Below are 26,755 nucleotides of genomic sequence, written 5' to 3' on the forward strand. Positions count from 1 at the left end.
TTAAAATCTTTACCTTCGGCGAGGGACTACAGAGATCAACAACACATCAGCCTAGTGCATATGATACATATATAATATTGTGCTGAAAATAAGATATATAAAATATAGTAACACAAATGACGAAGAAAACAACTTTATGGTTCGTGCCAAATATATTATAAATATAGATTCTATGTCTACATATAGAGTCTGTTAACTAATATAATAATTATGTTCTTAGAAATATGAAATAAAAATTAGAAATGTGAAATGTAAAATAAAAAAATCAGATTGATTAAAAAAAAATCTACTGACATATGAATCATTAATATACAAGTCAATGATAACACCGGGAGACGCGTTTGTCATTGCTTAAATTTAATATTGTGACATCACCGGTTACACGCTGGAATAATTGTGTATTGATAGAGTTATCCTTCTTGAATGGTGTCAGTGAGGTGACGTCACGTCCACTTGCCACGGCGAATGAGAACTACTTTTCTTTCTTTAAATAAATACACATAATGAAATAAAGTACAATAATTGATGCAATCGAATTGTAATTCCTCGTGTTTTACATATACTGATAACAAGGTAAACAAAGAATGCTTTAGATAATTACGTATCGAAACCAGGTTAGTTCATTTTAGGGTTTATTTTCTTGCAGCGGAGGAAGTTGATAAGTCTCTTAGGAAGCCATATTGAAGGCATATGACGATATGTTACCTGTCCATGATTAATGAAAACCGGCTGGAGATTATAATTGTTTTACTCGTTCTTCGGCATATGCGGACACACTGGGGAAGACATCGTTAGATTGTGCCTAAGTGGAACGAAATACACCCAGCTGTCCAGATGATGCGGTATAAACATCCAATATTTTTTGCATTTTGTTTACCTGTGCCCCCCCCCCCCCTTTTCGTGATAACTTCCTAGTGTATCATGTTGTGGAGACCTTGAGATACCAGTTATTGATAACATATGACCGGTGTCATCGTTGTAACAGCCTTGGGATTCTATATTGATTGCTGGTCTTGAGTTCGACCGGCAGAAATTTATGCAAACATGCTTAGCTGTTAGATGACGTTTGGGGGTGGGGCTCTGATTTTATTGATGACTGGTCATTTGTAATCTTGTACAATCTACCAAGTAAAATACATCGTGGGTTGAGTTGATAAACCGTGTGTTACACTTGTATGAGAAAAACTTTATTGTGAAAAATAGATAAATACATGTTGAAATTCCACAAGTGTCATATTGTGTCTGGATTTCCCCCCACATACTTTTAATGATTGCTGTCATCCAGCATGTTGATCATATTGTGTTGTATATATTTGGCAGGTATTTGTTTGGATTTTTGATATTATTGGTCGCAGATAGCAATGAAAGTTGTTTTTTTTTTTTTTGACAGATCACTGACAACGCCGACTCCAAAACGGCTTCGGGATTTAATCCGAGAAATAAGGTCAGCTCGGACAGCTGCAGATGAACGTGGAGTGGTGCAGAAAGAATGTGCAGCAATTCGTGAATCATTTCGGGATCAAGACAACACATACAGATGTCGCAATCTGGCCAAACTTCTTTATATCCACATGTTGGGTTACCCTGCTCATTTTGGCCAGGTTAGTTTTCTTATGGAAATCTGTTACAAGGACAATTTTTGGCTGCTCAAAGTGCCTGTCATCAATGGCCCATTGTCTGTTGTTATTTCTCAAAATGAACCATAGTAATATGTGTGTTCATGTGATACCTAGACCCAAGTTTCCTCTGGCACTGACACTAGACTTAGACATTCTCACAGAAAGATATCTGGTGTAGGGTCGAAGCACACTGCTACATGAAAACGTGGAATCCAACTGTTTGGTGTCACTAAGAGTTTTGTGCAGACAAATGAATTTGGCATGACATAACACTAAACTACCTATATATACCGTATTTGACCTACCGTAAATATTCGGGTATAGTACGCACTCGCGTATAGTGCGCAGGTACGTTTTTGAGGTTCGTTTAAAAAAAAAAAAAATGAACAATTTTTTTTTTCAATATTCAACTGAGCGGTAGATGAATTCTAAAGCATATGATGATAGGAATTTGTAACGTATGAAAGTTTATTTACCACATTTAATTGGAATCATCGATCAGATTTGACACATTGGATTGACAGGTTGTTTACATTATACCGCGACAGGCCTAGTCAGCTTGCAAATTGTAGCGGTCCCATCTCCGCTGTTGTACAAACAAAATAATTAATCCTACCCTCAATTACCTTGTGATTTTCACGCAGGTGTGATCTCTTGTGGTATCTGTCCACGAACATACAAAGCTAATTAAGCTCAATTATAACACGATTGACTAGTAAGCTGACTGCTACGTAATGTAACACAGGCCGCCATTTTGTATACAGTACGGAAACAAGTCTGCTGTCGTCGTGGTGGTCACAACTTTTATATCAATGAATTAACATGTGTAATGGATAAATCTACAGTGCAGACGATAAATAAGAGTACCCCGGTAGTTTTCACAGTCAGATCGTATTTTATATGGCCAGTGACTGCCGCACGAGATCAAGGCATTAGTGTTACCCTTTCCTAATTGCGCATGCGTGCTGTTACAGCTTCCGTAAATAAACAAGTTGAACGTTATCAGTTTCTGGCAGTACTCTGTTATTAATTTAGAAGTATGAAATAACGAAGTACTGCTATATCATTTCAAGTTTTGTTTGATGTTAATTGAGATGTTATACATCGTTTTGGACCTGAATACGAGAACATGCTCAAGTGAGATCGTATGTGTACGGAACGTGTGGCTCACGATCGACTTAAATATCCACGTAATTGCTGATAAATACACAATTTCAAGGAATTAAACATCAAGATAACTATTCATTTCTTTGATATTTTGTTAACTATTACTTTCTTAATGCTTTATATATGTTATATATATATATAAGTATTAAATCAATCCTGCTTCGGAAGGAAACGATCGCAAATCTCCGTCAAATCACATTCATTCTGACTGGGGAAAAGGCTTGTACTTGCGTATAGTGCGCAGTGGTCTTTTTCACTTGTCAATTTTTGAAAAAAAGTGCGCACTATACGCGAATATTTACGGTAATAAGGGCACATGGCACGTGTAATTGACAGAGGGGGCGCCCTTATTAAGATTAGTTATGCTGAAGTTTTATGAAACAGACTATACCTTATAGCAGAATACCCAAGGCTGTGGAAACGGTAAAATATTCAGTCATAAAAATATTCCAGAGGAAGATATCTATTCATTATCATATATTAAGCTTAAACATCACTTGAATATTCCTGTAAACTTGTAAACCATGCCAGCTAATCTTTAGACCAGAGAGCGTTTGTTCCACCATTTATGTTCAAATGGAACTCTTTTGTGTTCTATTTATAGACACAGGTGATTTCCCAGATCATATCAGACATCATTTTCTTTGACCTAATAATTGATATACAATGTCTTTTACTAGATTTCTGTTCTGAACAAACGTTATTTATCAACAAGAATGAAGTCTTTTACTTTATTTTCAAATAAAGATGGTAAGTTATTATTTGTATGTGTGTTTAGTTTCGGGTGCTCTTTGCACTGATATGTCATCTATAGGAATTCTAATAGGAGATTTATTTCCTTGAAAAAAGGTAGGGGCGCCCTTATTAGGGCAGGCGTCCTTATAAGGTCAAATACGGTATATGGATCAATGAGATATTCATCCATCCAAACGCAGTCATTTGGCGATAGATCCCATGTCTATGTTCCATCTCATCCTAGTCTTCCCTGGTAAACTAAATTATAAATCAGATCCCTGCATTTCTAATTTCAGCTGGAATGTTTGAAATTGATTGCATCCCCAAAGTTTACAGACAAGAGGATTGGCTACCTTGGTGCCATGTTATTATTAGACGAGAGACAGGATGTCCATCTGTTGGTCACTAACTCCCTGAAAAAGTAAGTTGACAAGTGTTATATCTGAGTATAACATTGTAACTTTACCTCATTTCTGAAGTTCATTTTCGAGTTAAATGTAACATGCTGGATATGTAGGTTAATATAAAGCATAATTTTGAAAAGGATGTAATTTACTACCATGGTCATGTTGTTATTTTTGTAATATAGTAATTTATGTCTAGAGACTAAGGAAAACACCTGTGCTATAAACATGCATTGTGTTTGTGTTTCAGTGACCTTGGCCATCAAACCCAGTATATACAGAGCCTTGCCCTGTGTACACTGGGCTCAATCTGCTCCACAGAAATGAGCCGAGACTTGGCAGGGGAAATAGAAAAGATGATAAAATCATCTAATGCTTATGTGAAGAAAAAGGTAAGACATGTCTGATTTTTTTCTTTCATAAATCTAGGTAGGAATACATTTTAAATATCTTAGTTTATTAGTAAGGATATTCTTGCGAAGATTACCATAAAAATTTGTGTAATTTGCACAGCCTTTTTGTACTGAAATAATGTTTGAAGTTGGGGGTGTGAAAATTACACAGAGACTTCTTAAAGTTTTTTTTACAGATAAAAGATTGTAAAAACTCAATGTCTGCCATCTTGAAAAAAGACCGAAACTCAAACATTAATTAACATGCACACAGCAATTTATTCTTGTTAAATGTGTAAGATAATAAAGAGATGTATAGCTACCTACTACATGTGTTGATATTTGAGTTAATTAGGGATTCATTACAATCAAATATATATCATTTCTGCAAAAAAACATAACTAAAGAATGATGTATCAGTGCCATACTAAGGTCTTAAAGTGAATTTTTTCCCCAAATTCCTAATAAAAATGAGACTATATTCAGGCACTATCATAAACAAATTGATAAATTGATTAGCCTATTAATTGTATTGTTTAAGTAAGTTTGCCATGATGATGGGGTTACCGATCTTTGAATCCCATATTCCATGGAGCTAGGCCAATTATAAGCTGAATTCTTTTATTGGATTGAGAGATAATCGCCTCTTATCTGTTACTGGCTGTAATCTAATTAGGATAGTATGCCTTTTTAACAGTCTTGATTGTGGCTTGTCTCCATTTAACCAACCAACTTTAGGATGATATATCATATGCGGTCACCTTGGTAACCGGGACCTGGTCAGTGTAAATTTTTAATGGGAGAGCCTTGTATATTGGAGCACTAGCTAGCTAGGTTCTGAGGGAAGTGTAATTCCCACATTATCAAAGCAGACATCAATTTCTGTTGTCAAATTAATTGGGCTTAATAATTAAGCACAATTGTAGCAATATATGTGAAAGTAATTACTTAATTTTATATTTCATTGAAATTTTGTGTTAACTGATGAATGTTTTTATGCTGTGTGCACAACGGTTACCTTAGTTAGCTTTTCGTATACGGTTGATGTAAAGAACAAGACACAATTTGGCTATTTCCTTTTAAACTTATTACAAACAAAAAATTATCAAATCATTTTAATCATCAAGTATATAGTAGTATAATTTCATGCACAATTTTGTTATAGTCTGTCTTAGTTTCATTTTCATACATCAATTTTGGGACCTGCCGGACATCGTTTTTGGTCAAATTTTTTCATGCGCAAAATATACGGATAGGTTTTTTTAGCATTGAAAGCCCCTACAAGCACCTTCGTAAATTAAAACCAGTACGCAAATTCACAGGTTTTTACAGTAATCAATACGTTCTGAAAATCAGACAAAAATATGAGAGATACTATAAGGTTTGGAAAAAGATGATACAATCTAAACTAAGACATTACACAATGTTGTGCATGTGACATTTGACTAAACCTATTATGAAGATCTCACATGTACACAAACCTATTATGAAGACCTCACACAAAGATAACATTATGAAAGTTCTGCGAGTGAATGCCTTCAATGGATTCACAATCAATATTTAGCCTCTTCTCAAATGAAGGTTGTATGCAATATGATACAGATTCTGTCTGTCCAATCTGATAAAAAGTTAAGAATTGTCAATATCTATAAATCTTACTTTTAATAATGCAGCTCGGGTTGCTCTTCTGAATGTGAACACATGATGGAGATACTTTGTTTTCCTATTTTTTATGAGGTTGAAATTCCTCTCTTTTACATATATATATCTTGTTTTCACTTTTTAGGCAATATTGAGTGCATTTTGCATTATAAGGAAAGTTCCTGATCTCATGGAGATGTTTATCCCTGCAACCAGGACACTGTTGAATGAGAAAAACCATGGTATTTATTTTGTTACACTTGAATATTATTTTACTGTCCTACAAAGGAAGATCATGTATGTCAGTCTTGAGTGAATTCTAATGGGGTTTCATCCACTATTTTGTTGGATTATGTTCTAAACTTGATGTCAAAACAGATAGGGTATTATATATACTGTAATGTGGGTTTAACTTTTGTTTTAAATTTTTGTTAGGGTATAAATTTTGTGAACTGAACTAAAATTTAAATAATCAAGACAGAAATTTAAGGAACTTTGTTTTAAATCTTTTTATTTACCACAGATTGGCATGTTAGAAATGATATCTGAACAAATATATATATTAATATATATATACCATCACTGCGTCATTTAAAAGTTCTTTTTTAAGAATGCTGATGTGGTGCAGTGGTATAAGCTGCGGGTATTTCTGACTAGGTGATTGGGTGTCGTAGATAATGAGTTTGAGGCCTGATGAGAGTACGAGTCATAAAGAGGTCTTCCTTCGTCAATTGTGTTACTATATCTAAATATATATAAAATAAAAAAAATCATATACAATATTGATTTTTTTTTTACATCAGAATATTCATGTTTTGTATTTCAGGAGTTCTTTTGACATCTGTGTGCCTGATAACAGAGATGTGTGAGCGTAGTCCTGACACACTACACCACTTCAGGAAGGTTAGGGTAACACAGGAATTGTTATAGCATGTGTCCTACAGTGGGCTGCAACCTTTATGTGAGAAAGGTCCTAATTCACATTGGTATCATTGTCTTCAGAATACATTGTATATTACTATAATTGACATTCTGTTGTAAAAGTACATGGCAAAAAAATGTATGCACATGCATTTTTCATTTTCGTCTTAAATCAGGGACGTTACCCTGGTACAATTTCTGAAAAAATTATTAATGTGAAAATTTAAGGACCTTTTTGTTAAGGAGGTGGTATTGTTAACCATTGCATGTTTAATTATCTTACTACTTACATATCACAGAATTGAAAGAGGTTGAACATTTGAGGTCACATTGCTATTCTAACATGATATAGTTATGCATGCTTTACCGCTTTTAATATTCTGCAAGTGATTCAGTCAGAATGCTTTTATGACCCCCGATGACATGGGGGGTGGGGGGGGGGGGGGGGGGGGCATATAGTGCTACTCGCTCATGTCTGTCCCGTCCCGATGCAATGTAAGTTGATAATCTCAGGAACTGCTGATGCGATCCTCACCAAACTGCTCTTTGGTTGTCACATGGCAGCAGGGGCACTTATGTCTTACAATTTCTAGTTTTGTTAATATTTCAATGTCAGTGTACGTAACTATTGTTGAATCTGTTAGCCATAATCTCTGAACTTGTTCATTTCTGTATCATATTTAGCAGTCTGATTGCTACATCAGATTTATTCCACAGTAAATACTTTACTCCATGTGGGGTAACAGTTTTTGAAATCAGGACCATGAAGAAAAGAAATTAAGTAATAAAGGACTGTATATTAAGACATATGCATTTTCCTCAGAACCACACCATTCAAAGAATTGTTTTACTTCTGTGTCCCTAGTGAGATAAAAAAAAATTTACTGGAATATTCCTGAGCAGCGCATTGCATGTATTACTGGAACATTCTTCTTTGATTAATACTTTTTTGTTTTATTACATATTCATGATAAGATATAGATTATGACTTGTAATATTTTTGTTTAGACTGTCATTGAAATATCTCAAAATATTATATTCAATCATAAAACTATGAGAAATGGATTTTTAGTTTTCAGCTCAATGCATGAAAATGACTGCAATACAGACTTTGTGTGGCATGAACAACTTAATCAGTTTAGCAATATACTATTTTGACTAAGAATGAGTTTTGTGTGGTTTATCAGAATATTAGATCTGCCACCCTTATGTACTGGCAAGCTGTACATTATCTGACAATGCTACAAGTATGTAAAGGTTTGTGTGTTTATCTCCAGACTGTGCCACAGTTAGTGCGGATTCTGAAGAACCTCATCATGGCTGGATACTCACCCGAGCATGACGTTTCTGGTGTCAGTGATCCTTTCCTACAGGTAAAGTAAACAAGTTAGTCGGAATATGTGATGACATTAAATATCTCAATTTAACAATCAAAAACAAATTTAAAGTAATTGATGCTCTTTTATGAAATTTGTCTTCAGTTTTTAAATCACCATAAACCTGGTGAACATAACATCATATAAGGATTTCTGTGAAAAAAAGCTGTGTAAAGTATTTTTAGCAACCAATCAAACTTCATTTGTATGGGCTTTCCAACAGGCCAAGATTTTGAGACTCCTGAGAATTCTTGGAAAGAACGACACGGAAGCCAGTGAAACTATGAACGACATTCTTGCACAGGTATGTTCTGTAGACATCACTTGAGTGTTCTCAAGATTCCAAGGTGACCACCAAAGAGGTTATTGTTTCTGTTGGTTTGATTTTGTTTATAACAATTTACCTTTTTGACTTCTTCTCAATAATCAAGTGGCCTAGAGACCTGATATTAGGCCTATATCATGCCAGGGTGAAGGACATGTATCAAAATTGTTGAAATGAATGACCTTCATTCAAGGTCACTGGGGTCAAATATGATAAATTCTGTAAATGTCTTCTGCTCACTTAGCAAGAGCCCCAGAGATCTGATATTGGGCATTCAGCATGTTGGAGTGAACGACATTGACCTCTAATTCAAGGATACTTGAATCAAATCTGCCAAAATGTATCAAAACTCAGGGGACCGTTAAGGCCCATGGGCCTCTTGTTATTCAGTAACATACATTATGAATAAGGCTTCAATATTCATCTATACCTGCATTGGCATTTGCTTAGGAGTACTACGTTGTAATTATTTCTTCCCTTTGAATGAAGGGAGGCATGTATTAGTACTGGTTCTACTTCATCTGGTTCTTCTAATAACTCAAACTGTTAATGATATGTTGACCATGCTTAAGTATACTTGCATCACCTGAAGCCAATATGCAGTGTGCTGCCATTTGGTTACTTTGGCCTTCAAGGTCTAATAAGTGCAAGTTTTTCTAGTAATGTTAGTCTGGGGGATAACTCTTAAACTATTTAAGATATCATAATGCAAGTTGCTGTATACGTTTATCACTCCGAGGGCAAGGTGAAAATTTCTTGTAATAATTTCTTATCCTATGGACAGAGCTTTTAAACTGTTTAAGATATGTTCAGTTAAAGTTGCTAAATGGAGTGCCCTGTCATTGGATCGTTGTGACCTTGACTTCAAGGACAGCGGTCAAATTAAATGCCTTTTTTTCATGATAGTAAAATGTGGTGAGTATTGAAAATATCAAGTTATGCCTAATGCCAATACATGTACTTCTATAGTTGTATAAATGTCTCTGTTTTTTATAGGTGGCCACAAACACTGATACCAGTAAGAATGTAGGGCATGCTATCTTGTATGAGATTGTCCTTACCATCATGGGAATTCAGTCTGAAGCTGGCCTTAGGGTAAGTATTGAACACCAAGGTTGTATAGATAATCCTTTATCAGATAAGCTCAAATATCTTATAATCTAACTTCACTATAACTTTGATTTTTCATTAAAGTTTTGTTGAAGCTTTGGGATCAGGGTTTAATGTTATGGTCATTCCCCGCAAAACATGTTTGCGGGGATATTAAATTGGGCTCTGTCCTACTCCTATAACATAAGAGGCCGCTGGTCGGCTCTTTTTCTATGAGATATTATTTTGCCGACTGCGACCTCTTATTTCCGAAGCACTAATTCTTTGATGCAGTTTCCGCCCGAAATCCGGGCGGAACTAAATATGCTTGAAAAAAACACTTAAGAGGTTGACAGGTCATTACAACGATGTATACGTATCATGTATGCAATATTTATCCCATATGTATGTCAGAGACACAAATATATAGTATAATACGGTGTATAACACACAAAATACATGCCCATGTCGTTGTAGCACTTTTCTAGTCGTTTTTAAAAATGGCTGCCTAAGGTTGATACAAAATAGTTGTCGTTATTTCAAACGAAACGAAATAATACGGACTTTGTTGTATTCCGCTTGTAGGACATAGGTTGTAATCCATTTTTGTATTAACCGGCAAATCACGTGGTATTTTTACTATCACTAACGGCAGTATTGTCTGCTTGCGCTCTGCTCCGCTTCGGAAGAAGAAAACTTCATAATATGTGTTTGTTACGAAATTATTCTCATTTAATCATTGGATTATGGAAAGCAATATATATTGGACACCGTTGATCATTTAAATGTAAGTTGACACGCTATATTTTTACAATAAACGAACTTTGAAAATTTCATCGTCAGCATCGGGAAAATCAGCTATGGGCAGTTAGAGGTTACACGGCGCCTGTCAAAAGTATCTCGCCGTGTAAAACCTCTAACATTGTTGGAGTAGGCTCTGTCCATGCGTTTGTGCGGCCGGTCGTCCGTGCAACCTCGGGCTTTTCTTGACTGTAACTTCAGAAGCGTATGTATTGGGTTAGTGCTCTAGTTGTGCCTTTTTCTAATGACGACATTTCAATTTTTATATATTTTCTGTTACCATGGAAGCATAGTCAAATAACACAAAATTAGTGTTTACTTTTCTTTTCGGGCTACAACTTGGAAAACGTTCCTGGGGACCACTAAATTGACAAAAGATGTTACATTTTGCACTAACACTTTCACTGTATTAGATCTGCTGGTGCATATATATAGTAGTGGCAGTACATAATTGTGTGATGTCACAGATTGTTATACCAGTATGTCATATTTGGGTTCCATACCAAAATGCAGCTGGGCGCAGGGGATAATGCCACGTTTTGCAGCTCCTTGTTTATCATTGTTTTAATTTTTCTTTTCTTTATTTTTTTAATCTTATTCATGGTCAGTCTGATGATTGGCAGTTCCTCCGAAAGTACTGAAGGGATCTTTCTCAAATTTCATATGTGGGTTCCCCTTGGTCCCTAGTTATGCATATTGCATTTTGAGACCAATCGGATAACAACATGGCCGACAGGCAGCCATCTTGGATTTTGACAATTGAAGTTTGTTATCGCTATTTCTTAGAAAGGACAGAAGGGATCTTTCTCAAATTTCATTTGTAGGCTCCCCTTGGTGCCTAGTTATGCATATTACATTTTGAGACCAATCAGAAAACAACATGGCCGACAGGCAGCCATCTTGGATTTTGATAATTGAAGTTTGTTATCGCTATTTCTGAGAAAGTACTGAAGGGATCTTTCTCAAATTTCATATGTAGGTTCCACTTGGTGCCTGGTTATGCATATTGCATTTTGAGACCGATCGGAAAACAACATGGCCGACAGGCAGCCATCTTGGATTTTGATAATTGAAGTTTGTTATCACTATTTCTGAGAAAGTACTGAAGGGATCTTTCTCAGATTTCATATGTATGCTCCCCTTGGTACTTAGTTATGCATATTGCATTTTGAGACCAATCGGAAAACAACATGGCCGACAGGCAGCCATCTTGGATTTTGATAATTGAAGTTTGTTATCGCTATTTCTGAGAAAGTACTGAAGGGATCTTTCTCAAACTTCATATGTAGATTCCCCTTGGTGCCTAGTTATGCATATTGCATTTTGAGACCAATCGGAAAACAACATGGCCGACAGGCGGCCATCTTGGATTTTGATAATTGAAGTTTGTTATCACTATTTCTGAGAAAGTACTGAAGGGATCTTTCTCAGATTTCATATGTATGCTCCCCTTGGTACTTAGTTATGCATATTGCATTTTGAGACCAATCGGAAAACAACATGGCCGACAGGCAGCCATCTTGGATTTTGATAATTGAAGTTTGTTATCGCTATTTCTGAGAAAGTACTGAAGGGATCTTTCTCAAACTTCATATGTAGATTCCCCTTGGTGCCTAGTTATGCATATTGCATTTTGAGACCAATCGGAAAACAACATGGCCGACAGGCAGCCATCTTGGATTTTGATAATTGAAGTTTGTTATCGCTATTTCTGAGAAAGTACTGAAGGGATCTTTCTCAAATTTCATATGTGGGTTCCCCTTGGTGCCTAGGTATGCATATTGCATTTTGAGACCAATCGGAAAACAACATGGCCGACAGGCAGCCATCTTGGATTTTGACAATTGAAGTTTGTTATCGCTATTTCTCTGAAAGTAGTGAAAGGATCTTTCTCAAATTTCATAAATAGGTTCCCCTTGGTGCCTGGTTATGCATATTACATTTTGAGACCTATCGGAAAACAACATGGTCGACAGGCAGCCATCTTAGATTTTGACAATTGAAGTTTGTTATCGCTATTTATCAGAAATCGCTGAAGGGATCTTTCTGAAATTTCAGTTGTAGGTTGCCCTCTGTGCCTAGTTATGCATATTGGATTTTGAGACCAGTCAGAAAACAACCTGCCCGACAGGCAGTCATCTTGTATTTTGACAATTGAAGTTTGTTATCGCTATTTTACAGAAGGTACTGAAGGGATCTTTCTGAAATTTCATATGTAGATTCCCCTTGGTCCCTGGTGTTGCATTTTGGGACCAATCCGAAAATAACAGACAGCCATTATCGCTAAATCTTAAATTTTATGTATAGGTTACCGTTGTTTGAAAAGCACTAGAGGGCTGTTTCTGAATTTACACAGATTAGTAAGACTTAGAGGAAGGGAAAAGTAGAGAAAAGATCAATCTGACATGGAACCTATAAAGATCATTCAATGGTGGGCGCCAAGATCCCTCTTTCTATATTTCATCCATGCTCTGCTGTGCTACAAAGCATAGATGGTGAAATAACTCAATATGTTTGGAAATGTTTTTGTCTTCTTTTTGAAGTTACATAACATTTTGGTTTTTATTTTCATAGGTACTAGCAGTAAACATATTGGGCAGATTTTTATTGAACAATGATAAAAATATCAGGTAAGTTTTACTTTTATTTCTGTTTTAAAACCAATGTGGATAGTGTACCTAAATAACAAAATGAAAAGTTGTTCATCTTTATTTTTTTAACTCCTTTTTTCCCCTAAAAATTAAAATCCCAAGTGTTAGTATATATTATAATTGATATAATGTAACCGCGTACCATAGACATAATCCATACAGCTGAAAGTTGGTTGTGTTGTCAAGGAAAGTGTTTCAAATTAAGTTCTGTATTTAACTTTGGTATATATTGATGTATTTGACATTGTAACTTGTACAGAATTTTATGTTTAGTTGGTGGACCTCAGTATATATTGATTTTTATGACCTTTACAGATATGTAGCCTTGAACACATTATTACGAGTTGTACAAGCGGACTACAATGCTGTACAGAGACACAGAACAACTATAGTGGATTGTCTCAAAGATCCAGATATTTCAATTAGGAGGTATGGTTTACATTTAGATGGACATGATGTGAAATTTCACTTACCCATGTGTGAAGTGTGACTTTGCTTGTTTTAAGAAGTAAATATGATTAATTTTTATATGGATATTGTAGTACATTATTGTACAATATGTAGAAAAAAAATTATTTGACAATTTGTGGAAATTGAAATATTCATTCACTAATTTTAGGCGTGCCATGGAGCTGTCCTTTGCATTAGTAAATTCTGGAAATGTACGTGGCATGATGAAGGAGCTTTTACACTTCCTAGAAACATGTGACCCAGAGTTCAAGGCCGATGTTAGCTCGAACATAATTTTTGTTGCTGAAAAGTATGTAATAGTTGCTTTAGTACACTTGTTAGTTAGTTTTTACTCCAAGGGTATTATACAGTGTTGGATAATCTGTCACAGATATAGATTTGTTCACTAAGAACTATTCCAGTAAAATGTATATCCAATGGGAGGACTCGGGGAAATAAAGAAATTCTATACATGGTGAGTTCTGGAGAAAATGACTAAAAAGCTACCAGTTTTTAATTAAATCACTTCTATTGGTGGTCCCTATTTCATAGATCTGGAGTCCTTTTATTGGGTAGATATTTTGGTGAGTTCTGGAGAAAATGACTAAAAAGCTACCAGTTTAATTAAATCACTTCTATTGGTGGTCCCTATTTGACAGATCTGGAGTCCTTCTATTGGGTAGATATTTTACTGGAATAGCCCCAATCAATTCACTGGATTTTATTGAATACTGATAATTATGATTAATAAGACATCAAATGTTGATTTATTTCTATATTTATCTTGCTGAGATATAACAAATGCATGATGAAAATATTGAATAAATGGTGCGACACACTGGACTCTTCCTCAGTCTAGTTATATTGAGCTTTGTATACACATTTTAAGACTGGTTGATAATATCAAATATAAGTTAGCATGCAAAAATTTGAAATTAAAATGATATTTTACTGATTGTTATGTCAAACTGTTCAGTCACTTATTCATGGAAATAAAGCTATAAAACCACATTTTCATTACTTTCCTCCAGATACTCTCCAAACAAGCGTTGGCATATAGATACAATCATGAAGGTTCTTATTACGGTAAGAAATTGTTACAGTACTTCTCACCTGATTCTGATTTGATACAAAGAAGTGAATTTTGTTTGAAACTAAATTTTGTATGAATTAATTTCATTTAGCTCATTAAAAAGAATAAGAGTTATCTTTTTTCTCTAGTATTAATGATATTAAATTGTTATATTGATGGCTAAATATCTTTTTTCTCTAGTATTAATGATATTAAATTGTTATATTGATGGCTAAATTGATGTAATTTGCAGGCTGGAAATTATGTACGAGATGACATGGTGTCAGTTTTGATCCAACTAATATCAGAGACAACAACATTACATGGTTACACAGCCAAGTCCATGTTTCACCATCTTCAGGGTGATATTACGCAACAGCCCCTCACACAGGTGGCCACATGGTGTATAGGGGAGTATGGGGAACAGCTGTTGTTGGAACAGCCTGATGAGGAGGAACCCATGCAGGTACTACTACAGTGTTTATAACACTTACAAGTTGTATATGATAGATATTGTCAATATTTCCTTCTACCCAATCACAAAGTCATATTAATATGGAATTTTATCATTTTCATTTTCGTTTTTAGCTCACCGGTTACGAGTAACCAAGAGCTAATGCTGTCACATCGGCGTCCCACCCCAAAAGTTTTTGGGATCAGTTTTTGGAAAGCTAAGTCCAAAAGTATACACCTTCTAATTTGGTTTATACATTCATTAGAGGTCTAGGAGTAATGTTGTGGCAAAATCATGCAGAAAAAATTTGTGATTTTTTCACATTTTAACCATTTTGTGAACATAACTTTTTAAGCACCAAAATCCACTTTAAAGTTTTTGTGGTAATTCCAAAATTATGCTCTCACACCCTTCTAATTTGGTTTATGCATTCATTAGATGTCCAGGAGTGGTGTTATATCAAAATCAGGCAAAAACAAAATTGGGATTTTTTTTTGCATTTTACCATTTAGTTTTTGAAAGCTTGTAAGTCCACACCCTTCTTTTTTGGTTTATGCATCCATTAGAGGTCTAAGAGCGATATTATGTGACGTACAATTTCAAAATGACATGCTTATACATACATACATAAATGAATGCATAGTGTGATTGCTGCCGCCGGTGAGCCTTCGCAATCATTGATTGCACTTGTTAAGTATTTCCAAATTGTTTTGTCCAGCAAGTGCATTTCAATTTACAAACTAAAATATACTAAAATAGTTTAAGGCATTGAACCCTGACCATCTTTGTGGAATGCTGAATTGTTAACTCGGTTAAATCCAGCTTGAACACAAGTCAAATTATTGATGTTGCATTAGGGCTATTCCAGAAAAAATGACGTCCCCTCACCCATGTTAATTTAATTACCCCACCACTCATGTACTAAAACTTTCAAAGTGGTGTCGTTTCATTTTTATTTCTACCGTATATACATGTATTAATTAATACAGATATGTTCACTTTCTGACATGAAACCTGTCTTGATTTATTCTGCTGTCAATTCCCGACATGGATTTAATTTTATTAAAATCATCAAACTCATTTTCAATGAAGGCGTGTACTATATTGCGCCAGATTTGCATTTTCTAAAAACTTTCTGACGAAATCGGCTCACAGAGGAGCCTTGGTCATCCATCTTCCTCAGCTTAAATCACGTGATTTGAAGTAACCAATCAACGCATGGTAAACCCGAAACGTCTCGGGACTCATCAAAGAAATACATTATATTCGGGAGTCTTCTGCATTGGCCCTAAGACGTGTTTTTTTCTAGCTGGATTGGCTTTTTTTTTTGCCGAAATTGTTTTTTTTTTTTTAAATAATAAGACAACAAAGCACATGTATTTTTTATTACATAAGACAACAATGCATAAGTTTTTTGATTCATATCAATTTTCATAGTACAACCAACCATGGAATTCAATTTTCTGCGCAAACGACCACCTACAGAATAACGTTTCCCAGAAACACCACTTCTCTGAAAATATTATAAAATGACACCCAAGGAATAGGAACATGTCTAATTAAACTAATAAATTAATGAAAACAAGAAACATCTTTAAAAAAGATAAACAGCATGGTTTTATGCTGGTGGTTATAATGTAAAACTGCTGGTGAAATAAATCAACGAACTAAATGTGTTTCAGCACAGATAACAAAATTAGATCAGTTCGAATCACCTTTAAATCGCTACTAGTCCTAAACTACTCAGTGGATTTTGACCAAATTTGGTCTGAAGCATCCTTGGGTGAAGGGGAACCAATTTTGTATAAACGGTGGGTCTGGCCCCCCAGGGGCCTTAGGGGCGGGGCCCAATAGGGGAAATATAGCAAATTCTTTAAAATCCTTCTTCTTCTGTAGAAATGAAGGGATTTGATTCATATTTGGTCTGAAGCATCCTTGGGTGAAGGGGAACCAATTTTGTATAAACGGTGGGTCTGGCCCCCCAGGGGCCTTAGGGGCGGGGCCCAATAGGGGAAATATAGCAAATTCTTTAAAATCCTTCTTCTTCTGTAGAAATGAAGGGATTTGATTCATATTTGGTCTGAAGCATCCTTGGGTGAAGGGGAACCAATTTTGTATAAACGGTGGGTCTGGCCCCCCAGGGGCCTTAGGGGCGGGGCCCAATAGGGGAAATATAGCAAATTCTTTAAAATCCTTCTTCTTCTGTAGAAATGAAGGGATTTGATTCATATTTGGTCTGAAGCATCCATGGGTGAAGGGGAACCAATTTTGTATAAACGGTGGGTCTGGCCCCCCAGGGGCCTTAGGGGCGGGGCCCAGTAGGGGAAATATAGCAAATTCTTTAAAATCCTTCTTCTTCTGTAGAAATGAAGGGATTTGATTCATATTTGGTCTGAAGCATCCTTGGGTGAAGGGGAACCAATTTTGTATAAACAGTGGGTCTGGTCCCCCAGGGGCCTTAGGGGCGGGGCCCAATAGGGGAAATATAGCAAATTCTTTAAAATCCTTCTTCTTCTGTAGAAATGAAGGGATTTGATTCATATTTGGTCTGAAGCATCCTTGGGTGAAGGGGAACCAATTTTGTATAAACGGTGGGTCTGGCCCCCCAGGGGCCTTAGGGGCGGGGCCCAATAGGGGAAATATAGCAAATTCTTTAAAATCTTTCTTCTTCTGTAGAAATGAAGGGATTTGATTCATATTTGGTCTGAAGCATCCATGGGTGAAGGGGAACCAATTTTGTATAAACGGTGGGTCTGGCCTCCCAGGGGCCTTAGGGGCGGGGCCCAGTAGGGGAAATATAGCAAATTCTTTAAAATCCTTCTTCTTCTGTAGAAATGAAGGGATTTGATTCATATTTGGTCTGAAGCATCCTTGGGTGAAGGGGAACCAATTTTGTATAAACGGTGGGTCTGGCCCCCCAGGGGCTTGGGGGTGGGGCCCAATAGGGGAATATAGCATATTCTTTAAAATCCTTCTTCTTCTGCAGGAATAAAGGGATTTGATCCATGTTTGGTCTGAAGCATCCTTTTGTGAAGGGGAACCAATTTTGTATAAACGGTGGGTCTGGCCTCCCAGGGGCTTGGGGGGTGGGGCCCAATAGGGGAATATAGCATATTCTTTAAAATCCTTCTTCTTCTGCAGGAATAAAGGGATTTGATCCATGTTTGGTCTGAAGCTTCCTTGGGTGAAGGGGAACCAATTTTGTATAAACGGTGGGTCGGCCTCCCAGGGGCCTTAGGGGTGGGGCCCAATAGGGGAAATATAGCAAATTCTTTGAAATCCTTCTTCTTCCGTAGGAATAAAGGGATTTGATCCATATTTGGTCTGAAACATCCTGGGGTGAAGGGAAACCAATTTTGTATAAATGGTTGGTCTAGCCCCAAGGGGCCTTAAGTGTGGGGCCCAATAGGGGAAATAGGGTTAATCCTTTAAATCGCTACTAGTCATAAAGTTATGAATGAATTAGAACCAAATTTGGTCAGGAACATCCTCGGGAGAAGGGGAACAGAGTTTGTATACATTTTTACTCTGAACCCCCAGGGGCTTGAGGGGCGGGGCCAAATAGAGGAAATAGGGTTAATCATTTAAATCGCTACTAGTCATAAAGTTATGAATGAATTAGAACCAAATTTGGTCAGGAACATCCTCGGGAGAAGGGGAACAGAGTTTGTATACATTTTTACTCTGAACCCCCAGGGGCCTGAGGGGCGGGGCCAAATAGAGGAAATAGGGTTAATCATTTAAATTGCTACTAGTCATAAAGTTATGGATGAATTTGAACCAAATTTGGTCAGGAACAAGTTTGTATAAATTTTTACTCTGAACCCCAAGGGGCCTGAGGGGCGGGGCCAAATAGGGGAAATAGAGATTAAGTCTTTAAATCGCTACAAGTCATAAAGTTATGAATGAATTAGAACCATATTTGGTCAGGAACATCCTTGGGGGGAGGGGAACAGATCTAGAGTTTGTATAAATTTTACTCTGAACACCCAGTGGCCTGAGGGGCGGAGTCTAAGAGGCCCAAGGGTCTTTCCCCACCCTAAGGGACTTAGTTTCTTCACAATTAGGTTGTAAAAATAATCCCTAGGGTCTTTCAGTCCCTTAGAGAGTATGTGTATGATCAAATTGAACATGAACATTATTTTGACATTTGGTCAAATCCAACAAGGTGAGCGATACAGGCCCCATGGGCCTCTTGTTTGTGGTAATAAGACTGCATTTGAATCAGGAACATCATTTTATTAATGTGTCATTTGAGAAGATACATCCACTTATTCAGCTTGCATTCTTAACTTTGTTTCGTTTTTAACTGCATATCTGCATTTTGCATTTATCGCTACATTGACCAATCACATACTTCATCTTGACCAGTAAAGCCACCTGGTGCATCATATCCAGGATCAAAAGAATATTATACGGCTATGCCGAAAAATAATGTCTGCTTCCTAATAATGATTGATATTAAGGCCAAAAATTACATTGAATTACAAAGTACAGTTGTATAGAGGTGAAGCATGATGAAATTTCTTTGGAATGCAATTAATTTTTTTCCTCAGAGGAACTTTAAATTTAAAAGATATAATAAGAAGCTTTGACTTTTGGTGGTGGTAATGCCATTAAGTATGGAACTTTTGGTGTTTTGTAAAAATACACAACATTTTCCTATTTTCAATTGGTCATAATTAAATCTTTGTTGGCAAGGTAGCGCCTTTAATTTGAATACCCTTATTTTAAGTTTATAATTGTCCGTTGTAATTCAGATTTATTTGTTTGTTAATTATTGTGGATTCCATGAAGTAAATTGTTTGATAATGCTTTGTCTTCCAGTTCACTGAAGATGAGGTGATAACAGTGTTAGAGAAGGTACTTACCAATAACAACTCACTGGAGGTTACCAAGGAATATTGTATCACAGCAGTCATGAAGCTTAGCTCCAGATTTAGAACATCAATGGGGTGAGTTATGAATAATTGATCGGAAAGTCTGCGGTAATAATGACTGTCAGCAGTTAGGTGGATGATTCTTTTGTGAAATGTGACATATAATCTAATTACTGAAATGGTTACCAAAGTAGAATCAGGATTTGAAGAAAGTTAATGGATACATTAGCAAAATGATTAATTTCATCTTGAAATGATTTTGTACTCTTAAAATTGGTAACAATTTTAATTAAGCTATAATTATATGTTAAGGTTTTTCAACCATATATGAGATATTTCAAATCAGTGTTTTTAATTAATTAGTTTCTATTTTTCCACCAATAATAATTGAATCATTTCAAGTCCAGTTACAGTTTAAAGTATGGGAAATGTATTAAAATTAATGAACTGTATCACTTATTGTATATGTTGCCATGCATGCTGTTGGTATTGCAGGAGGATCAAGAAGATGATTGAGTATTACAGTACCAGTGTTAATGTGGAGTTACAGCAGCGGTCTGTAGAATACACATCTGTCTTCACCAAGTTTGACCATATGAGGTAAGATTTTCCAGTGGACTGGACAGTGGTATTCTCTGGAACTGGTTTTAAAATTTTGAGTGACATTTGTGACATTTTAATGTTGCAAAATATTTGCATTAGTTTTTGTTATAAACACCTGCATACACATTGACCTTGTTCACCTATAGACCTAAAGTGGTACATTGTTACAGTTAACATGCATACAGCAAAGTGTGTAGGACATGTGTGTAGTAAATTGTTGAAAAAACAGTACTAGGAAAACTGAATTTCCTTTCCTGTTCACTTTGAAAAACTGATATGTTTACTTCATTTACAAATTGGATTCATTGTAGTTATTAAAAAAAATGCCAAGCAGAAACAAGATTGAAAAAAACCCATTTTGGACATGTTTTTAGGTCAGCATTATTGGAACAGATGCCTTTGATTGAGAGGAGTCGGAGTAAAAACTTGTTATCTAATAATGAAGATGAGGGGGTAGGCAATGGGATGGATATATTAAACTCGGACAAGTCTGTTGGTGATGGCAGTACAAAACTTCTAGACACGGTGAAACAGAGCACACAACAGACAGAGGTAAACAAATTCTAGAATGTTGTTGTTTATATCATTGTAATATACATGTATATATTTGAAAATTGATCAGTAAAATTGTGAAGCTATGAAGAACTTTTGAAAATTTGAATTGGTAAAGTATTGCTAGAATAATGAAGTGTTGAAAACTTTGATTTTTTTTCAAGGGTCAAAATATACTAGACCTTTTAGGGGACCTTGGTCCTACACCTGTGATACCTACCAACCCGGAACCATCCAAGTCAGCTGGAGCTAATGACCTCCTAGATCTCCTAGGGGATGTAGCAAATGCTGCTTCGGGTAATACAGGTACTTTATTATACCACTATTATAGTAAACTTTGTTAAACCAGTATTACAGTAAACTTTATTATACCATTATTACAGTAAAATATTGAGAAATGGTGATATATACGCACACTTACATGTTTCTTAGAAATATAGGTCTGCATATTTCATTTGTCACAGAATTTCATGTACATGTTCACAGACAACCAAATGCTTCTGGTCAAAAACATGGCCATCATCATTAAATACTAGAAATGAAGTTTTTGACTTCATCAGTCTACATATAAAGTTTCTCATTGGGTTTACATTGTCTGGGTGCTTTATAGCAATACACTTCAGAATTCATTGCTTATCAAATTGTTTATTATAAACTCCACATGTGTTCACAAGTTAGTGTTTGTATCCTCTGAGGTCAAAAACATTGTAAGCAGTTCAGTCTATAAATAGAACATTTCAAGCAATTGGAACCATGAAACTTTGCACAAACATTACCTATAAGATGGGAGAACCAACACTCTTATAATTTCAAATAGCTGTAATGTTACTTGTCAGATAGTGGTATACTGCAGAGATCCTATGTGAAGATGATCTTTGATAATAAGGGCTTCACAACACCAAAGAACAGTTCTTTTCTGCAAGTAAAACATTGTTAAATAAAAGATTTCAGAAGAGAGACATTTTTGTTTGAATCCTTAGATAAAGGTGTCTAAGCATTTGAGGTCAAATTTAGTGTGCCCAATATGATAGAGTGTTAGAAGGAGAAATGTCTGGACTTTACTGATTATTTCATTAAGACCACGTTTTCTCTTTCAGTGAACAACATGGTTCCTGCTCCAAATCACAATCTGATGGACAATTTATTAGGCGCAACAACACCTAGTGCCCAGATGAATGGTGGAACAACAGGTATGTTTGTGTTATTAAATTTTATTCTGCCCGCGATGAAATGGGGGGCTGTGGATATAGTGTTACCCATGTCTGTCCCCTCCCATCACGTTCTGTCGTATCCTGTCCCATGTAAATGCTTATCTCAGGAACTGCTGATGTGATGTCTGTAGTAATATTTCATCTAAGAATTTGATTTTTAGCTCACCTGGACGAAAGGTCCGGTGAGCTTATGCCATGGTGCGGCGTCTGGTGTCCGAAATTTGATCAGAAACATCCTTGGCGGAAGGGGATCAGATTTTGGATAAATGGTGACTCTGACCCCCAAGGGGCCCAATAGGGGAAATTGAGGCAATTCCTTTAAATCACAACTAGTCATAAAGTTATGAATGGATTTGAACCCAATTTGGTCAGAAACATTCTTGGGGGAAGGGGAACAGATTTTGCATAAATGGTGACTCTGACCCCCAAGGGGCCAAATGGGCGAGGCCCCATAGGGGAAATAGAGGTAGTTCCTTTAAATTGCTACTTGTCATAAAGTTATGAAAGGATTTGAACCCAATTTGGTCAGAAACATCATTGGGGGAAGGGGAACAGATTTTGCATAAATGGTGACTCTGACCCCCAAGGGGCCAAATGGGCGAGGCCCCATAGGGGAAATAGAGGTAGTTCCTTTAAATTGCTACTTGTCATAAAGTTATGAAAGGATTTGAACCCAATTTGGTCAGAAACATCATTGGGGGAAGGGGAACAGATTTTGCATAAATGGTGACTCTGACCCCTGAGGGGCCAAAGGGGCGGGGCCCCCATATGGAAAATAGAGGTAATTCCTTTAAATCGCTACTAGTCATAAAGTTATGAATGGATGTTCTAAAAACAATTCTTGAGGTCTTTCAGACCCTTAGAGAGTCTGGACTTCGTTATTTCTTTAAAGCAGTTGAATCCCCACACCATAACCATATAAAGCATTGTTTGAGATTGACAAATAAAACGAATTGAACATGAACATTATTTTGACATTTGTTCTAATCCAACCAGGTGAGCGATACAGGCCCCATGGGCCTCTTGTTTCATATGTATGACATTTCATGAAAATAATTATTTTAGCTAGTTTGTTAATATATGAATGCAGAAAAATGTGACGAAATTTTACATTTGTTATTAGACTGAATTGTTTGCTTTCTTTGCAGGGTTGGAAACATTAACAGCATTTAACAAGAATGGTTTGTTAATTGAGTTCATGTGTGAGCGAGACGAGACACAGGCCAATATCACCACTGTCAATGTCAAGGCCACTAATTCCACAGCCACTTCAATGGCTGACTTTGTCTTTCAGGCTGCAGTACCGAAAGTAAGTAAAAACAATATCTCGTTTGAATGTCTCGAGTTGTAAAGATCAATTTTGGATGGGAATTTGCATGAGTCAAGTAACTGTTACTAACTTAAGATAAAATCTCACATTGTATAATTTGATGCATCGGTTGCCCTAGAGGTGAACTCTCTTGATTTTGGCATTGGTTATCAATGGTCAAGGCCTTCAATGTCAAAATTAGAATGGTCATTTACTTAAAAGGTAAACCAATGATAAGTTGATTGGGTTATTTTCAAAGGATATGCTGTCCAAGCTTCTCACATTACTGCATGGTTTGGATACCTACTCTGATTAACAATACCAGATAATGGTAGATTGTCTTTGAAAAACAAGAAGAGTTGTAAAAAAATATATTCTTTTTTCATGCTTGCCTGGTCAAAAGTTAAATCCAAGACCGTTGTATTACATTATGAATTTCTATTTCATTGGATTGGAATATATTTTTTCATATAACACTAAGAATCAATGATATGTGTGTTGTGTCTTGCAGTCATTCCAGTTACAGTTATTGTCCCCCTCTGGTAATGTGATTCCTCCAATGAATGATGGCGCCATTACACAAGTTATCAAACTTAACAATCCACAAAAGGTAAGGAAAACTTCTATCATGTGGACTTAATGTAATAACTTGAAGTAGGAATGTATTTAAGCTGGCCTTCATGATGCTGGCTATAAAGGTTTTAGGTTACCTTGTAAGCTGAATATTATGTAGACACTGTAAATAATGAAGACTGAAATCTTCAATCGAGCTGAAATATGTTGGTAAAGAAAATAATATATCAATCTTTCCCAGAACATCAAGATTGTTTATTTATGTTGGCCGTAACACCTGAAAAGGCTGAAAATAAGAAATCTTGATCTTACAATTACGTATTAGAAGTTGCTAAAATTAAGGATTGATGTACTAACTATTAAAATCAGCAATTATTGTTTTCTTTCTGTTTCAGCAACCAATTAGAATGAGACTTAAAGTTTCCTATGTTCAAAATGGCAATGCCATTTCTGACACAGGTGAAATGAACTCCTTTCCTAAACAGCTATGGGAATGATGCCAGCTATACAGTGTACCAGCTGCCAAATAAAAGATGGGATTAGTCATCAGATTAAAAGTGCAAATTGGAATTCAGTGAGAGGAGACTTGGACATTCATCAACTTTCAATATTGGTTGGCATGGTCCACATGTGGTATCTAGTTGGCCAAACTCTTAATAATTGGTCAAGGCAACAATTTCTTCAGTTGTGTGACCTTCATGCAGGCAGGCTCTGCCCTGGTCACATTCCTTCGTGGCTCTTTGTGGATACGAGTCAAAGAATAAACCTTAGTGTCGCTAGTCATACCCAAGGATCAGTGCATAAAGACAACTCCCAAGGTTTTAGAGACAATAATGTTGTTTATGGAGCAGATGTGGACATCATGAAGAAAACATGTATTTAGCTATGTACCAATTTTTGATATTTATAAATGTGCTAGAAGCCATCTGTGGTGTAAATTGGTCCTAAAATGTGAGGTGGGGAATGAAAGGCAGTGAGAATGGTACATGGGTCAGACCTTGAGTAAGACATTGATCTCCAATGTGTACATGGGTTTCAGTTTTTGTCAGTTTGATTCAGTACAAGACAACTATTGTTGTATTCCTGAGAATATTTATTTATTAATGTTTAAAAGAAAGATAAAAGTCTTCCTAAGGCCTGATTAAATATTTTTATCTTTGGACTCATTGTATCTACATTTATTGATCTAAAAAAGACGACACCACTGGTTTAGAGATGAATAATGCAGTCCATTTGATTTCCTGCAGAGTTTTTGTTCTGTATTTGGGTCTGATTGAGAGGTAGAGGACAGGAAGAGAGGAATAATATTGAAATATTTTACCTAGTGCTATGAAGTGATACTTTCATCTCTGATCTTGCTTTGTCCAGTCCTGATCATAGTGAAGAATGTTTGTTTTGTTTACCAAATACCGTATTTGACCTAATAAGGGTGCCTGCCCTTATAAGGGCACCCCCACCTTTTTTCAAGGAAATAAATCTTTGACTGAGTGTCAAAATGGTGTTCAAAAGTAATAATTCGTGTGAAAAGTTTTGCTACTTTATGTGTTCAATTTTCTTCAGCAAATTAAGTAACTGGAACACAAGTTTTCGCCACATCTTGTCTATTCCTACAGATGACATGTCAGTGCAAAGAGCACCCGAAACCTAAACACATATACAAGTAACTTGCCATCTTTATTTGAAGATAAAGCAAAAGACTTCATTCTTGTTGATAAATAACTTTTGTTCAGAACAGAAAGCTAGTAAAAGACATTGTAAATCAATTATTAGGTCAAAGAAAACGATGTCTGATATGATCTGAGAAATCACCTGTGTCTATAAATAGAACACAAAAGAGTTCCATTTGAACATAAATGGTGGAACACACATTCTCTGATCTAAAGATCAGCTGGCATGGTTTACAAGTTTGCAGGAATATTCAAGTGATGTTTAAGCTTAATATATGATAATGAATAGATATCTTCATCTGGAAAATTTTTATGACTGAATATTTTACCGTTTTCACAGCCTTGGGTATTCTACTATAAGGTATAGTCTGTTTCATAAAACTTCAGAATAACTAATCTTAATAAGGGCGCCCCCACTGTCGATTACCGCGCCCTGCGCCCTTATTAGGTCAAATACGGTATATCCCATTATATTTGTGAACATTTGAATTGTAAGGAGACTGTGAATATGAGAGTAAATGGGCAATATAGACAGTCGAGGGTTTCTTTCTCAGTTCACCAACAATTGTAATAAATTTATTGTGTGTGACAATTATGTAAATGTGATCTTTGTAACATGTTTATGCCATACTGGTCGTGTAATCTCATTCTAGAATTAAGTCTGGTAAACTTGTACTAGCCAAGGAAAACCACTGTTGTTACTAGAAGGAAAACATGAGTCAAAGCATTATAAGATAACTTTCCAGGATTGGCAGAAGCATTGTACTTTTTTCAGTGTTCTTTAACAATCAGTTGTTGAAAACAACACTAAGTGTTAAATTGTCAGGTGTCAGCTGTAACTAACTGAACCTTGTTGATATATT

At 36.0% G+C, this 26,755-nt stretch overlaps 1 protein-coding gene across 3 annotated transcripts; it reads left to right on the top strand.

Annotated features, from left to right (window-relative positions):
- The first annotated feature begins 653 nt into the window (after positions 1-653).
- Positions 654-25,075, top strand: LOC117338335 (AP-1 complex subunit gamma-1-like). 3 transcript variants are annotated; one of them, XM_033899642.1, is made up of 22 exons: positions 654-842; positions 1,391-1,601; positions 3,818-3,942; positions 4,176-4,317; positions 6,104-6,200; positions 6,785-6,867; positions 8,157-8,252; positions 8,479-8,559; positions 9,577-9,675; positions 13,045-13,100; positions 13,437-13,550; positions 13,741-13,881; positions 14,603-14,657; positions 14,897-15,109; positions 19,925-20,052; positions 20,473-20,577; positions 20,955-21,132; positions 21,297-21,438; positions 22,230-22,322; positions 23,492-23,652; positions 24,164-24,262; positions 24,621-25,075. In XM_033899642.1, exons 1-22 carry the CDS (start codon positions 835-837, stop codon positions 24,720-24,722), a joined length of 2,529 nt encoding a protein of 842 aa, XP_033755533.1. In that variant the 5' UTR covers positions 654-834; the 3' UTR covers positions 24,723-25,075. The 3 variants fall into 3 exon arrangements, with proteins under 3 accessions (XP_033755533.1, XP_033755535.1, XP_033755534.1); XM_033899644.1 differs by having other exon boundaries at positions 21,297-21,429; XM_033899643.1 differs by having other exon boundaries at positions 6,785-6,861.
- The last annotated feature ends 1,680 nt before the right edge of the window (positions 25,076-26,755 follow it).

The sequence above is a fragment of the Pecten maximus genome, chromosome 11 (genome assembly GCF_902652985.1).
Source record: "Pecten maximus chromosome 11, xPecMax1.1, whole genome shotgun sequence".
Taxonomy (NCBI): Eukaryota; Metazoa; Mollusca; class Bivalvia; order Pectinida; family Pectinidae; genus Pecten; species Pecten maximus.